At 48.4% G+C, this 17,775-nt stretch overlaps 1 protein-coding gene across 2 annotated transcripts in view; it reads left to right on the forward strand.

Annotated features, from left to right (window-relative positions):
- WNT9A (Wnt family member 9A) overlaps window positions 1-17,775 on the forward strand; it is a 131,413-nt gene that overhangs the window by 21,993 nt on the left and 91,645 nt on the right. Inside the window, exon 2 of one of the 2 annotated variants that reach the window (XM_075315891.1) lies at window positions 8,553-8,678. The exons of the other annotated variant lie outside the window; for it this stretch is intronic. Within the exon in view, the coding sequence (XP_075172006.1) occupies window positions 8,553-8,678 (126 nt within the window). The remainder of the gene's footprint in view (window positions 1-8,552; window positions 8,679-17,775) is intronic. 2 annotated transcript variants of the gene reach the window in all.

Genomic DNA, 17,775 nt, shown 5'->3' on the forward strand with positions numbered 1-17,775 from the left:
TAATCTGGTGGGGAGAGCACAGGATAAATCCCTGCACCGGGGCAGTGCTCTGTAATCTGGTGGGGAGGGCACAGGATAAATCCCTACACCGGGGCAGCGCTCTGTAATCTGGTGGGGAGAGCACAGGATAAATCCCTACACCGGGGCAGCGCTCTGTAATCTGGTGGGGAGGGCACAGGATAAATCCCTGCAGCGGGGCAGCGCTCTGTAATCTGGTATGGAGAGCGCAGGTTTTAATTATTAACACTTGATGTTTCCTCTCTTCTGACTGCGGCGCTGCCCCCATTTCTTTGGACTTCTTGCTTTCCTCTCGGTGGAGTCGTCTTCTCTGATGTTCTTTGGCTTTGATTCTTTTTCTGGATTGCCCCCCATTCTGAGTAAATTGTACGTCAGTGATGACCGCACCTAAAACCAGACTTGTCTAAGAATACTGGACCATACGAGGGCCGAGGATTCACCGTCTAGACACGGAAATTGTACATGTGGAAGCCGCACATTTTCTCTGCAGTTTGGGATGTGGAGGACGTATTAAACTCTCATGTTATGTTATAGAGGAACTTAATGAATGTCATTGTATGACAGCAGCTGGGGGCCGCAGGGGCCACAATCGTGCCCCTCAATAACCCCGTACAACATACATCTGACAGTGCACAGCATAATCACCATCATTCTTCATCCATTGCTGTTTTCCTTTTTGTGATTTCTTCAGGGGCTTTCACTTCTTACCAACAAAACACTAAGACCACTACTGGAGCATGATAGCGGTATCTACTGCGCTGTGGTCTGTCAGTGATGTCATCATCGAGGGCGTGGTTTTATATAAGGAGTTTGGTCTCATGACTGATCACATGTCATTGCATCAGTGATATCATCAGGGGTGGGGCTGTATATAATGGGTGTGGTCTCATCAGGGCTGTGGAGTCAGAGCTCATTTTGGTGGAGTCTGAGTCGGTATAAAATGCACCGACTCCGACTCCTAAAATCTATAATAAATTGGGTCCAGCGCTCGGTGCAGAATGTGCGGAATATTGTTCATAGGAATTTGGGAAAGTTCTGAAATGTCCTATAAATGTCTGTTCTATTCCTGATCTAAGGCTGCATTCACACACAGCGTTTTTTCTGCGTTTTTTGAGGATACGTTTGTCAGCTGTAAAAGCAGATCATCTTTTTATAAAACCGCATCACCTGAAAGTTTTCTGAGCTCATAGATAATGCTTTCAATAGCAAAAGCAGATTAGAAAACACCACAAACTGACCGCTCATTCTGTGCGAGGAGCCGCACAACACGCGGTGTCTGAATGTCCTCTCTTGTCACCCATTGCCTTTGCTGGATGCCGGAGTCACTGCATTTCACTGCATTATTTTGCCATCAATGTTCGATATGTTTGTGACAAGAAAGAAATTGTTACCAAGACACTGGCAGTAACAGATAGTAAAGCTCATCACACCGGCCAGTTTCTCCAGGCCTTAGTGGAAAAAGTTCTGCAAGATTAGGAACGCAAAAAAGAGCAGGTTCTTGCCATTGTAACGGACAATGCTTCACTCATAAGTACAATTACACTGATGAATGAGAGGAATGAACAGCAGCTAGAAGAGAATGTAGGCTTCAGTGTGTGTGAGATGGAGCCACAGCGCTGCTCATGTAACTGAGGAACAAACAGATATTACAACAGAAGAACAGCAAAATGATACTTTAGGATTAGATGATCTTGTTTCCTATTCATCACATGCGCTGTGTTGTGCACACGCTGCAGCTGGCAATAAGAGTCTGCAAGAGGGACCCTGGTTTCACACATCCGTCTTTTCGCCAGTTTGGCGGATGCGGCGCACCCCAGTACAGTGTATACAGTACAGTGGCAGCGCGACAAACGACGGTCACATGCTTTCATGTGACCGGAGCATGTGACCCGGAAATTGTGGCGCTGCCACTGTACTGTATCGTACTGTACTGGCTTGCGCCACATCCGCCAAACCGGCAAAAAGCCGGATGTATGAAACTGGGCGGACATGCTGGAAATCTGATTGGAAAAGTGAGGAAGTGGGTTATTGCCGCCAAAACCCATAAAATTGATTCCATCTTGAAGAGACGTGCTGGGAAAGGGGCAATTATTGATCAAGCCACTCACTGAGGCAGCACTTATTTAATGACTTGAACTAAAATAGTTTCTTAAAGATATGATGAACCCTCAAGTAACCTTAAATGAAGGTCAATGGACACAGGTGGCTGAATTGAAGGAATTGCTTAATCACCCATTTACCGTGACTAAAAAATTACAAGCTGAGGATTTAACTCCTGGCATTTTCATAAGGGAGTGGAAGAACTTGCTATTTTGCCTGTCCCAAAGAGGAGGTTTAATCGCAGATGGCATTTCTGCTTCAATGAAACGGGGAGAGCCACAGCTATTGGAAAATAAAATTCTTCTGGCAGCTGTTTATGTGGCCCCAAGTCATCATATACTGGTTGATGATCAACAGCTTACTAAAGGAAAAGAAGCTGTGACTGAGGTAGCAGTTAGGATGAGCGGCTACAGGACTGCCAGGCGCAAGCGGACTTGGGGCCTGACAGTGGTACTGCTGCCGTATCTTCATCCTCATCAGATGAGGAGTTTAACTTTGACAAGTATTTGGATGACATGGAGCAGCAAAGCGTTACCGCAAGGAAAAAGATTTCACTCCGTCTCCTATAGCAGCAGATTGACCAGATTTCAGTAACATTTTTCACTTGCTCTCAAAGAAATAAAAAAATTCAACCGTTCATCAAAACTGAGTGTGCACGAGGCAATTCCTTTGTACCCGGAGATTGTTAGAGATGTTCCCATGTGGCTACGGCTTTGTCTCCGACCCAAGTTACTGTAGAGAGGTTGTTCTCTAACATTATTAGGTCAGATTTGAGGTCATCTGCGAAGGACGATCTGATGGAGGCAATTCTATTTCTTACAACAATTTCATGGACTGCACAAATGTTATTTAGTATGTTTTTGTTGAAAACTGTTTTTCACCACTTACATAGTGTATTACATAGTGTTATATACAGTATAACACACACACATATATCTATATCTATATATATCTATATCTATATCTATATCTATATATATATATATATATATATATATTTAGATATAGATAGATATATCACTATGTAATGCACTATGTAAGTGGCAAAAAACAGTTGTCAACAAAAACATACTAAATAACAACATTTAGTATATTGCTTATATTTAAGTGAGAAATATATTGTAGTACAATGTGAACATCAGACATTTAATCATTGTTATCATACAATAATCAAGATATTTAGATAGAACATAAAATATATTCATTGGATACAACTTTAGAACACAAACTGTAATAAATTGTAAATATGTAATACAATATGTAATTTTATATATATATATATATATATATATATATATATATATATATATATATATATATATATATATATATATATATATATATATAAAATGTGTTCTAAAGTTGTATCCAATAAATATATTTTATGTTCTATCTATCTCAATTATTGTATCATAAAAATGATTAAATATCTGATGTTCACATTGTACTACAATACATTTTTCACTTAACTATAAGCAATATATGTGGGAGTCTGAGTCGTGGAGTCTGAGTCGTGGAGTCTGAGTCGTGGAGTCTGAGTCGTGGAGTCTGAGTCGTGGAGTCTGAGTCGTGGAGTCTGAGTCGTGGAGTCTGAGTCGTGGAGTCTGAGTCGTGGAGTCTGAGTCGTGGAGTCTGAGTCGTGGAGTCTGAGTCGTGGAGTCTGAGTCGTGGAGTCTGAGTCGGAGTCGGTGCAAGGGAAATTGAGGAGTCTGAGTCGAAGGTTTGGCTTACCGACTCCACAGCCTGTCTCATGTCTGATCACATATCTTTATATCAGTGATGTCATCGCTAGGGGGCAGGGCTGTATATAATGGGGTGTGGTCTGGTGTCTGACTCCTTTACTCACACTCCGTCCCTTGGTGCTTTCTGCAGGATGTAGAATATGGGATATGACAGATGGCGCTTATGTTCTGGTGATTGTCGCCCACTTCTCCCCTTCCCGCTGTACAATATTTCATTGGAGCTCATATTCCCTTATCAGAAATCTTGGAAACCCCCCTGCCCCCCATGTCTGATGTGTAACCCGCTGGGAGTTGTATTACTTGCAGTAACATAATCCGGCACTGGGCCTGGATACTAAACTTAGCCGCCGCTCACGTTTCCTGCCGGAGCTGGAGACACTCTTCTTACAGATCGCTTTATATAAAATTGTACTGTGATAAATAATCCCCATAAATGACCCCAGAACGTGTGAGGAGCAGAGCTCCGGGGTCTGTTACATTGTATCACAGACGTGGCGCAGCGCCTGACAGTCCTGACTCCGCATCCTGCCCTTGTGCTGAGGCTTCTGATATTGTGTTCATGTGCGGCTGACACCTATCGATGCCTCCATTAATAGTGGCTATAGGTTGTCAGTGTTCACCCAGCTGTCCTATAGACCTCCATTGCCTCTTTCTCGTTGTGTCAGTTTTCACGGATCTTCCGGTGCTCATGAACAAAGCGGCTCAGAATGAGCATTTGTAGAAAGTGTCATGGAATAAAAAGAAATGAATGTGACGCCCCAGGGCAGTGGGGTACTCGGTCCCAGGCGTGCGGTGAACAGGGTGGTCGTGGTTGTTGCCCGATCGCGTGACCCCGGGGGTCAATCCGAAAAAGGCTGAAAAAAGTTTAAAAATGAGTTTTTGACTACGCCACTTGTGTAATCCGCAAGCAGGGCCAGGCCCCGGAAGAGGATGTAGTGTGCAGTGAGCTGATGATGCACCAAGGTAGAAAAGATTCAAGCCTCACAGGGACTGCAGTGTAAACTGGTCTTTACTCACTGTTTTGGTACCAGTGCCCGGGTGGTGCTGCTTTTCAGGTGTTCATTCACCCTTTGTTCCCAGTGCCAGTTGGTGACCTGGTGAGCTGTCCTCTGTGCACATTTTAGTTTTTTATGGGTCCCCGTGGCCTAAAGCATCTTGGTCTCTCCACCGTTTCACAGTCTTGGCCCGTATAGCAGGCAGCCTGGACAATTTTAATAAGCAGGACTCCTGTCCCTGTCCCCAGGTCCACTCTTTGCTGCTTTGCTCCGGACACTCTGGTGATGGACCCTGATGAAAACCTCAACTGGCAGATTTAACAGGTAGCTTGACGCATACTCCCGTTCAAGGGTTCTGCACCCCGCCTGTGCTGGATGCTGTGAGTTATGGTCCCGCACTTCTCTGGCAACCCTCGGTTCCTTGAGTACTGGTTCCTTACTCCACAGCAACTCTCCTGTTTTAGCTCCAGTTCTTTCTTCAGGTTTTAACACCCAGGACTACTCTCCTGAAACACTTCACTTTCTCCGTTCTCTCACTTCGGACTCCCTCAGAGTCTCTCTCCAACAACTGACTTCAGTTCCCGCCTCTCTCTGTTCAACTTCAACTCCTCCCACTCCCAGGTTTCTAGCTTACGGATTGGATGAGCGCCTACCAATAGGCGGCTTCCATCAGGCCCGTCTCCAGGCAGGGAAAAGGTGTGGTGTGCTGTGTGGTCACCGGCACTGGTGTTCCAGGGTTTGGGTTGTCCACTGTTGGTTACATATTTTGTGGCACCGGATACCTCAGGGGTGCTACGAATAAGCTGCAGAATCCCGCTATTCATCGGATTCATACAGATATGGGTAACTGGTTGGGAAAGTTGACTAAAATCGACCATTTACATATGTTAATGAGCAATCAGTGATTGTACTGTTATGCCTGGATAAACAAAGAATTATTATATAGTGATCAATTACAGATCCCAAGCTTCCATATCCAACTAAATCCATTAAAGGGAACCTGTCAGGTGCGATCTGCCCCCGGAGCACGAGCAGCGCTGTGCATATTACTGATCCCGGCCTCCCTGTCCTGTATACACTAGCATAGATAAAGAGATCTTTAGGAAAAGTATTTATAAAGATCTTTTATTGTATCCTAATGAGCGCGGGGACTAGTCTCGGGGGCGTTGCTTCCCTTGCTAGTCAGCCCCATTAGCATGTTGGCACCCACAGGGGCCCACAGGGGTGTACTAACATGCCAATGGATGGGCAGTGTCAGAGGATGATCTCACCTCTCCGCTGTCATCGCATCCGACGCTGGATTTCGGCTCAGTGCGCATGACCCCGGAGTTTAGGTCATGTGCACTATAAAGCCGGATGTACGCGTCCTGGCATCAAACTGAAGTAGTGCACATCAGCGAACCTCCGGGGTCATGCGCACTGAGCCGAAATCCAGTGTCTGACACGATGACAGCGGACAGGTGAGCTCATCTTGTGACGCTGTGCATTCATTAGCATGATAACACGTCCACAGGGGCCCACAGGGGCGTACAAACATGCTAATGTCCCCAAGCAACAAGGAAAGCAACGCCCCCGGGACTAGTTCTCGCGCTCATTAGCATGTGATAAAAAATATTTAGAAATACTTTTTCTAGAGATCTCTTTATCTATGCTAGTGTATACAGGGACGGTTAGGCAGGGATTACTAATAAGCATCCAGAACTGCTCGTGGTTCGGGGGCAGAACGCACCTGACCGGTTCCCTTTAAGAGTGATGTCCCCAATAATTCCAGTTTAGGATATAGTTCTCCTATTACTTCCATTGTACATTGTAGTTCTCCCCCCGTTACAGCCAGTGTAGGGAGTAGTTCTCCCCCCGTTACAGCCAGTGTAGGGAGTAGTTCTCCCCCGTTACAGCCAGTGTAGGGTGTAGTTCTCCCCCCGTTACAGCCAGTGTAGGGTGTAGTTCTCCCCCCGTTACAGCCAGTGTAGGGAGTAGTTCTCCCCCGTTACAGCCAGTGTAGGGTGTAGTTCTCCCCCCGTTACAGCCAGTGTAGGGTGTAGTTCTCCCCGCGTTACAGCCAGTGTAGGGTGTAGTTCTCCCCCCGTTACAGCCAGTGTAGGGAGTAGTTCTCCCCTCGTTACAGCCAGTGTAGGGAGTAGTTCTCCCCCCGTTACAGACAGTGTAGGGAGTAGTTCTCCCCCCGTTACAGCCAGTGTAGGGTGTAGTTCTCCCCCCGTTACAGCCAGTGTAGGGTGTAGTTATCCCCCCGTTACAGCCAGTGTAGGGTGTAGTTCTCCCCCCGTTACAGACAGTGTAGGGTGTAGTTCTCCCCCCGTTACAGCCAGTGTAGGGAGTAGTTCTCCCCCCGTTACAGCCAGTGTAGGGAGTAGTTCTCCCCCCGTTACAGCCAGTGTAGGGAGTAGTTCTCCCCCCATTACAGCCAGTGTAGGGAGTAGTTCTCTCCCCCGTTACAGCCAGTGTAGGGAGTAGTTCTCCCCCCGTTACAGCCAGTGTAGGGAGTAGTTCTCCCCCCGTTACAGCCATTCTACGGAGTAGTTCTCCCCCCGTTACAGCCAGTGTAGGGAGTAGTTCTCCCCCCGTTACAGCCAGTGTAGGGAGTAGTTCTCCCCCCGTTACAGCCAGTGTAGGGAGTAGTTCTCCCCCCGTTACAGCCAGTGTAGGGTGTAGTTGTCCCCCCGTTACAGCCAGTGTAGGGTGTAGTTGTCCCCCCATTACAGCCAGTGTAGGGTGTAGTTCTCCCCCCGTTACAGCCAGTGTAGGGTGTAGTTCTCCCCCCGTTACAGCCAGTGTAGGGTGTAGTTCTCCCCCCGTTACAGCCAGTGTAGGGTGTAGTTCTCCCCCCGTTACAGCCAGTGTAGGGTGTAGTTCTCCCCCCGTTACAGCCAGTGTAGGGTGTAGTTCTCCCCCGTTACAGGCCAGTGTAGGGTGTAGTTCCCCCCCCCCGTTACAGCCAGTGTAGGGAGTAGTTCTCCCCCCGTTACAGCCAGTGTAGGGTGTAGTTCTCCCCCGTTACAGGCCAGTGTAGGGTGTAGTTCCCCCCCCCCCGTTACAGCCAGTGTAGGGTGTAGTTCTCCCCCGTTACAGGCCAGTGTAGGGTGTAGTTCTCCCCCGTTACAGGCCAGTGTAGGGTGAAGTTCCCCCCCCCCCGTTACAGCCAGTGTAGGGTGTAGTTCTCCCCCGTAACAGCCAGTGTAGGGAGTAGTTCTCTCCCCGTTACAGCCAGTGTAGGGAGTAGTTCTCTCCCCGTTACAGCCAGTGTAGGGTGTAGTTCTCTCCCCGTTACAGCCAGTGTAGGGTGTAGTTCTCTCCCCGTTACAGCCAGTGTAGGGTGTAGTTCTCCCTCCGTTACTTCCAGTGTAGGGTGTAGTTCTCCCCCCGTTACAGCCAGTGTAGGGTGTAGTTCTCCCCCCCGTTACAGCCCAGTGTAGGGTGTAGTTCTCCCCCCGTTACAGCCCAGTGTAGGGTGTAGTTCTCCCCCCGTTACAGCCCAGTGTAGGGTGTAGTTCTCCCCCGTTACAGGGCAGTGTAGGGTGTAGTTCTCCCCCGTTACAGGGCAGTGTAGGGTGTAATACTCTCTAATATGTCAAATATAAAGCATAGTGCTCTCAATTTTTATTAGCAATTTCTGCACTCACACCACATATGGTCACAGTTAAAAGGGCATCCCCCTGACCATATTTTACATGCCCCCTAGAAATCCAGCCCCTAAGCCCCTACGTGTCTACCCAAGATTGTCTTCAGAGGGGCGGAAAATTGGGCAAAGTCTGCAACCACCTCGGTCCGTGGAAGAAACGCCGCGCTATGGACGATACAGCCGACCGTGAGTAATTTCATTATATTCTGGATCTTTTCTACAACTGGTAGAAAACAATAGTAATTCATTGCTATAAAAAAACAAAACTCGGAATGCAGAGAAAAAGCAGTAAATCACATAAAAATGTGTCATAGATTCAGATATAACGTATAAAAAAAACCGGAATCCTTGAAAGTATAAAGCGATTATTATATAGGATGTATAGATGAGGCCTGTATGTAATCTATAGATGGTGCCTGTATGTAATATGTTGGTATTTATTATATAGGATGTATAGATGCCGCCTGTATGTAATATATTGGTTATTATATAGGGTGTATAGGTGAGGCCGGTATGTAATATGTTGGGGATTATTATATAGGATGTATAGATGGCGCCTGTATGTAATATGTTGGGGATTATTATATAGGATGTATAGATGAGGCCTGTATGTAATATATTGGTGATTATTATATAGGATGTATAGATGAGGCCTGTATGTAATATATTGGTTATTATATAGGGTGTATAGATGGCGCCTGTATGTAATATGTTGGGGATTATTATATAGGATGTATAGATGGCGCCTGTATGTAATATGTTGGTGATTATTATATAGGATGTATAGATGACGCCTGTATGTAATATGTTGGTGATTATTATATAGGATGTATAGATGAGGCCTGTATGTAATATGTTGGGGATTATTATATAGGATGTATAGATGAGGCCTGTATGTAATATGCTGGTGATTATTATATAGGATGTATAGATGGCGCCTGTATGTAATATGTTGGGGATTATTATATAGGATGTATAGATGAGGCCTGTATGTAATATATTGGTTATTATATAGGGTGTATAGATGGCGCCTGTATGTAATATGTTGGGGATTATTATATAGGATGTATAGGTGAGGCCGGTATGTAATATGCTGGTGATTATTATATAGGGTGTATAGACAACGCCTGTATGTAATATGTTGGTGATTATTATATAGGATGTATAGATGACGCCTGTATGTAATATGTTGGGGATTATTATATAGGATGTATAGATGAGGCCTGTATGTAATATGTTGGGGATTATTATATAGGATGTATAGATGGCGCCTGTATGTAATATGTTGGGGATTATTATATAGGATGTATAGATGAGGCCGGTATGTAATATGCTGGTGATTATTATATAGGATGTATAGATGACGCCTGTATGTAATATGTTGGTGATTATTATATAGGATGTATAGATGAGGCCTGTATGTAATATGTTGGGGATTATTATATAGGATGTATAGATGAGGCCTGTATGTAATATGTTGGGGATTATTATATAGGATGTATAGATGAGGCCTGTATGTAATATGTTGGGGATTATTATATAGGACTAGGGGGTGCATTATAGTCACTGGAGGATGATAAGGTGCATTATAATATATTGAGAACTATTTGGGGTGCATTATATATGTAAGGCAATGTATGGTCAATTATACTAAATGGTGGACTATGGGGGTGCATTATACTACAGAGGACAATGCAGGTGCACTTGTGGTATATCCAAGGCAATGTGGGGGGCATTGTAATATTTGGAGGGCTGTGAGGGAGTCTTCTCTCGCTCTTTCCCTCTGTCTTTCTGTCTATAGGCCTCCAGGTAAATCTCCAGGGTAACTGTGAAAACAGCCCATATATTCCCTCATAGAACCCCTCACAATGAGTATACAGGTGAGGTGACCCCCATCACTTACATAAAGCGCAGTCATGGCCGTCGTCCTGCCTTCCCTTTCTTCAGACTGGTCATTGAGCCGTAATTCAGCTTCTCTTAGGGGGGCTTTGCACACTACGACATTGCAGGTGCGATGTCGGTGGGGTCAAATTGAAAGTGACGCACATCCGGCATCGCAGTCGAGATCGTAGTGTGTAAAGGCTCGATGATACGATTAACGAGCGCAAAAGCGTCGTAATCGTATCATCGGTGCAGCGTCGGCGTAATCCATGATTACGCTGACGCGACCGCCCGATGTTGCTCCTCGCTCCTGCGGCAGCACACATCGCTGTGTGTGAAGCCGCAGGAGCGAGGAACATCTCCTACCGGCGTCACTGCGGCTTCCGTAGGATATGCGGAAGGAAGGAGGTGGGCGGGATGTTTACATCCCACTCATCTCCGCCCCTTCGCTCCTATTGGCCGCCTGCCGTGTGACGTCGCAGTGACGCCATACGACCCGCCACCTTAATAAGGAGGTGGGTCGCCGGCCAGAGCGACAGTCGCAGGACAGGTGAGTCCATGTGAAGCTGCAGTAGCGATAATGTTCGCTACGGCAGTTATCACAAGGATATCACTGCTGCGACGGGGGCGGGGACTATCGCGCTCGGCATCGCAGCATCGGCCTGCGATGTCGCAGCGTGCAAAGTGCCCCTTAGTGTCTGACAACAATCGTGCAATGATATTGTATATAACCCCACACACAGAATATACAGGGGAGGTGATGACTTTCCTCAGCCTCTGCAGCAGCCGGGGGAAGTGTCACCACCGATATCACCTCACACAGAGTATACATGGGAGGTGATGACTTACCTCAGCCTCTGCAGCAGCCGGGGGAAGTGTCACCACCGATATCACCTCACACAGAGTATACAGGGGAGGTGATGACTTACCTCAGCCTCTGCAGCAGCCGGGGGAAGCGTCACCACCGATATCACCTCACAGAGAATATACAGGTGAGGTGATGACTTACCTCAGCCTCTGCAGCAGCCGGGGGAAGCGTCACCACCGATATCACCTCACACAGAGTATACATGGGAGGTGATGACTTACCTCAGCCTCTGCAGCAGCAGGGGGAAGTGTCACCACCGATATCACCTCACACAGAGCATACAGGGGAGGTGATGACTTACCTCAGCCTCTGCAGCAGCAGGGGGAAGTGTCACCACCGATATCACCTCACACAGAGCATACAGGGGAGGTGATGACTTACCTCAGCCTCTGCAGCAGCCGGGGGAAGCGTCACCACCGATATCACCTCACACAGAGTATACATGGGAGGTGATGACTTACCTCAGCCTCTGCAGCAGCCGGGGGAAGTGTCACCACCGATATCACCTCACACAGAGTATACAGGGGAGGTGATGACCTACCTTAGCCTCTGCAGCAGCCGGGGGAAGCGTCACACCGATATCACCTCACACAGAGTATACAGGGGAGGTGATGACTTACCTCAGCCTCTGCAGCAGCCGGGGGAAGCGTCACCACCGATATCACCTCACAGAGAATATACAGGTGAGGTGATGACTTACCTCAGCCTCTGCAGCAGCCGGGGGAAGCGTCACCACCGATATCACCTCACACAGAGTATACAGGGGAGGTGATGACCTACCTCAGCCTCTGCAGCAGCCGGGGGAAGCGTCACCACCGATATCACCTCACAGAGAATATACAGGTGAGGTGATGACTTACCTCAGCCTCTGCAGCAGCCGGGGGAAGCGTCACCACCGATATCACCTCACACAGAGTATACAGGTCAGGTGATGACTTACCTCAGCCTCTGCAGCAGCCGGGGGAAGCGTCACCACCGATATCACCTCACACAGAGTATACAGGGGAGGTGATGACCTACCTCAGCCTCTGCAGCAGCCGGGGGAAGCGTCACCACCGATATCACCTCACACAGAGTATACAGGGGAGGTGATGACTTACCTCAGCCTCTGCAGCAGCCGGGGGAAGCGTCACCACTGATATCACCTCACACAGAGTATACAGGGGAGGTGATGACCTACCTCAGCCTCTGCAGCAGCCGGGGGAAGCGTCACCACCGATATCACCTCACACAGAGTATACAGGGGAGGTGATGACCTACCTTAGCCTCTGCAGCAGCCGGGGGAAGCGTCACACCGATATCACCTCACACAGAGTATACAGGGGAGGTGATGACTTACCTCAGCCTCTGCAGCAGCCGGGGGAAGCGTCACCACCGATATCACCTCACAGAGAATATACAGGTGAGGTGATGACTTACCTCAGCCTCTGCAGCAGCCGGGGGAAGCGTCACCACCGATATCACCTCACACAGAGTATACAGGGGAGGTGATGACCTACCTCAGCCTCTGCAGCAGCCGGGGGAAGCGTCACCACCGATATCACCTCACAGAGAATATACAGGTGAGGTGATGACTTACCTCAGCCTCTGCAGCAGCCGGGGGAAGCGTCACCACCGATATCACCTCACACAGAGTATACAGGTCAGGTGATGACTTACCTCAGCCTCTGCAGCAGCCGGGGGAAGCGTCACCACCGATATCACCTCACACAGAGTATACAGGGGAGGTGATGACCTACCTCAGCCTCTGCAGCAGCCGGGGGAAGCGTCACCACCGATATCACCTCACACAGAGTATACAGGGGAGGTGATGACTTACCTCAGCCTCTGCAGCAGCCGGGGGAAGCGTCACCACTGATATCACCTCACACAGAGTATACAGGGGAGGTGATGACCTACCTCAGCCTCTGCAGCAGCCGGGGGAAGCGTCACCACCGATATCACCTCACACAGAGTATACAGGGGAGGTGATGACTTACCTCAGCCTCTGCAGCAGCCGGGGGAAGCGTCACCACCGATATCACCTCACACAGAGTATACAGGGGGGGGTGATGGCTTACCTCAGCCTCTGCAGCAGCCGGGGGAAGTGTCACCACCGATATCACCTCACACAGAGTATACAGGGGAGGTGATGACTTACCTCAGCCTCTGCAGCAGCCGGGGGAAGCGTCACACCGATATCACCTCACAGAGAATATACAGGTCAGGTGATGACTTACCTCAGCCTCTGCAGCAGCCGGGGGAAGCGTCACCACCGATATCACCTCACACAGAGTATACAGGGGAGGTGATGACCTACCTCAGCCTCTGCAGCAGCCGGGGGAAGCGTCACCACCGATATCACCTCACACAGAGTATACAGGGGAGGTGATGACTTACCTCAGCCTCTGCAGCAGCCGGGGGAAGCGTCACCACCGATATCACCTCACACAGAGTATACAGGGGAGGTGATGACTTACCTCAGCCTCTGCAGCAGCCGGGGGAAGCGTCACCACCGATATCACCTCACACAGAGTATACAGGGGGGTGATGGCTTACCTCAGCCTCTGCAGCAGCCGGGGGAAGCGTCACCACCGATATCTCCTCACACAGAGTATACAGGGGAGGTGATGACTTACCTCAGCCTCTGCAGCAGCCGGGGGAAGCGTCACACCGATATCACCTCACACAGAGTATACAGGTCAGGTGATGACTTACCTCAGCCTCTGCAGCAGCCGGGGGAAGCGTCACACCGATATCACCTCACACAGAGTATACAGGGGAGGTGATGACCTACCTCAGCCTCTGCAGCAGCTGGGGAAAGCGTCACCACCGATATCACCTCACACAGAGTATACAGGTGAGGTGATGTGACTTACCTCAGCCTCTGCAGCAGCCGGGGGAAGCGTCACCACCGATATCACCTCACACAGAGTATACAGGTGAGGTGATGTGACTTACCTCAGCCTCTGCAGCAGCCGGGGGAAGCGTCACACCGATATCACCTCACACAGAGTATACAGGTGAGGTGATGACTTACCTCAGCCTCTGCAGCAGCCGGGGGAAGCGTCACCACCGATATCACCTCACACAGAGCATACAGGGGAGGTGATGACTTACCTCAGCCTCTGCAGCAGCCGGGGGAAGCGTCACCACCGATATCACCTCACACAGAGTATACAGGGGAGGTGATGACTTTCCTCAGCCTCTGCAGCAGCCGGGGGAAGCGTCACCACCGATATCAGCTCACACAGAGCATACAGGTGAGGTGATGTGACTTACCTCAGCCTCTGCAGCAGCCGGGGGAAGCGTCACCACCGATATCACCTCACACAGAGTATACAGGGGAGGTGATGTGACTTACCTCAGCCTCTGCAGCAGCCGGGGAAGCGTCACCACCGATATCACCTCACACAGAGTATACAGGGGAGGTGATGACCTACCTCAGCCTCTGCAGCAGCCGGGGGAAGCGTCACACCGATATCACCTCACACAGAGCATACAGGGGAGGTGATTACTTACCTCAGCCTCTGCAGCAGCCGGGGAAGCGTCACCACCGATATCACCTCACACAGAGTATACAGGGGAGGTGATGACCTACCTCAGCCTCTGCAGCAGCCGGGGGAAGCGTCACCACCGATATCACCTCACACAGAGTATACAGGGGAGGTGATAACTTGCCTCAGCCTCTGCAGCAGCCGGGGGAAGCGTCACACCGATATCACCTCACACAGAGTATACAGGTGAGGTGATGACTTACCTCAGCCTCTGCAGCAGCCGGGGGAAGCGTCACACCGATATCACCTCACACAGAGTATACAGGTGAGGTGATGACTTACCTCAGCCTCTGCAGCAGCCGGGGGAAGCGTCACCACCGATATCACCTCACACAGAGTATACAGGTGAGGTGATGACTTACCTCAGCCTCTGCAGCAGCCGGGGGAAGCATCACCACCGATATCACCTCACACAGAGTATACAGGGGAGGTGATGACTTACCTCAGCCTCTGCAGCAGCCGGGGGAAGCATCACCACCGATATCACCTCACACACAGAGTATACAGGGGAGGTGATGACTTACCTCAGCCTCTGCAGCAGCCGGGGGAAGTGTCACCACCGATATCACCTCACACAGAGTATACAGGGGAGGTGATGACTTACCTCAGCCTCTGCAGCAGCCGGGGGAAGCGTCACCACCGATATCACCTCACACAGAGCATACAGGTGAGGTGATGACTTACCTCAGCCTCTGCAGCAGCCGGGGGAAGTGTCACCACCGATATCACCTCACACAGAGTATACAGGGGAGGTGATGTGACTTACTTCAGCCTCTGCAGCAGCCGGGGGAAGCGTCACCACCGATATCACCTCACACAGAGTATACAGGTGAGGTGATGACCTACCTCAGCCTCTGCAGCAGCCGGGGGAAGCGTCACCACCGATATCACCTCACACAGAATATACAGGGGAGGTGATGACTTACCTCAGCCTCTGCAGCAGCCGGGGGAAGCGTCACCACCGATATCACCTCACACTGAGCATACAGGGGAGGTGATGACTTACCTCAGCCTCTGCAGCAGCCGGGGGAAGCGTCACCACCGATATCACCTCACACAGAATATACAGGGGAGGTGATGACTTACCTCAGCCTCTGCAGCAGCCGGGGGAAGCGTCACCACCGATATCACCTCACACAGAGTATACAGGGGAGGTGATGACTTACCTCAGCCTCTGCAGCAGCCGGGGGAAGCGTCACCACCGATATCACCTCACACAGAGTATACAGGGGAGGTGATGACTTACCTCAGCCTCTGCAGCAGCCGGGGGAAGCGTCACACCGATATCACCTCACACAGAGTATACAGGGGAGGTGATGACTTACCTCAGCCTCTGCAGCAGCCGGGGGAAGCGTCACACCGATATCACCTCACACAGAGTATACAGGGGAGGTGATGACTTACCTCAGCCTCTGCAGCAGCCGGGGGAAGCGTCACACCGATATCACCTCACAGAGAAGCTTCCTATAACAATGTCCAATCACAGCACCTATTATTGACCTGTAACAGAATACAAGCAGAGCTGTGATTGGTCGCTATAGGCCTCCTGATAAATCTCCAGGGTAACTGTCAAAACAGCCACTAATTTACCTCATAAATCCCCACACAATGAGTATACAGGTATACAGGTGATGTGACTCCCATCAGCCGGGGCATAATAGGAGTCTATAATAACAGAACCGCTCCCACCTACATTCACTTTAATGGAGGCAGGTTTTTTGGCGAATAACTGTAAGGTGCAGGCTTACATTTTCCCCTCAAAACATTGTCTACAACGTTCCCTGAGTCACATGAGGCGTCTGCAAAATATCATGATTGTTAATACGATGGTGCGGAGTCCTTTAGGGGACATACATACATACATACATACATACATACATACATACATACATAAGTGCGCACATACACACAGACACATACAAATACATCTACATACACACACATACAGATACATACATACATACATACATGCACATAAATACATAAATACATACACACATACACACACACACACACATAGATAGATAGATACATACATACATACATACATACACATAAATACATACATACATACACACACACACATAATAATAATAATAATCATCTGTATTTCTATAGCGCCAACATATTCCGCAGCGCTGTACAATTCAGGAGGTTCAGATACAAACAAGTAACTATTATAGAAAACACAAGGATTACAGCAAAAAAGACAACCCTGCTCGTGAGAGCTTCTAATCTACAAAGAGGGGGGGACAAGGTACAAGTGCTTATTACATATACATACACAATCATCTTTATGTATGTAATCTATAGATGGGGTCTGTATGTAATATGTTGGTGATTATTATATAGGATATATAGATGCCTGTATGTAATATGTTGGTGATTATTATATAGGATGTATAGATGGGGCCTGTATGTAATATGTTGGTGATTATTATATAGGATGTATAGATGAGGCATGTATGTAATATGTTGGTGATTATTATATAGGATGTATAGATGGGGCCTGTATGTAATATGTTGGTGATTATTATATAGGGTGTATAGATGGGGCCTGTATGTAATATGTTGGTGATTATTATATAGGATGTATAGATGAGGCCTGTATGTAATATGTTGGTGACTATTATATAGGGTGTATAGATGAGGCCTGTATGTAATATGTTGGTGACTATTATATAGGGTGTATAGATGAGGCCTGTATGTAATATGTTGGTGATTATTATATAGGATGTATAGATGACGCCTGTATGTAATATGTTGGTGATTATTATATAGGATGTATAGATGAGGCCTGTATGTAATATGTTGGTGACTATTATATAGGGTGTATAGATGAGGCCTGTATGTAATATGTTGGTGATTATTATATAGGATGTATAGATGACGCCTGTATGTAATATGTTGGTGATTATTATATATGATGTATAGATGAGGCCTGTATGTAATATGTTGGTGATTATTATATAGGATGTATAGATGAGGCCTGTATGTA

The sequence above is a fragment of the Anomaloglossus baeobatrachus genome, chromosome 6, assembly GCF_048569485.1.
Source record: "Anomaloglossus baeobatrachus isolate aAnoBae1 chromosome 6, aAnoBae1.hap1, whole genome shotgun sequence".
NCBI lineage: Eukaryota > Metazoa > Chordata > Amphibia > Anura > Aromobatidae > Anomaloglossus > Anomaloglossus baeobatrachus.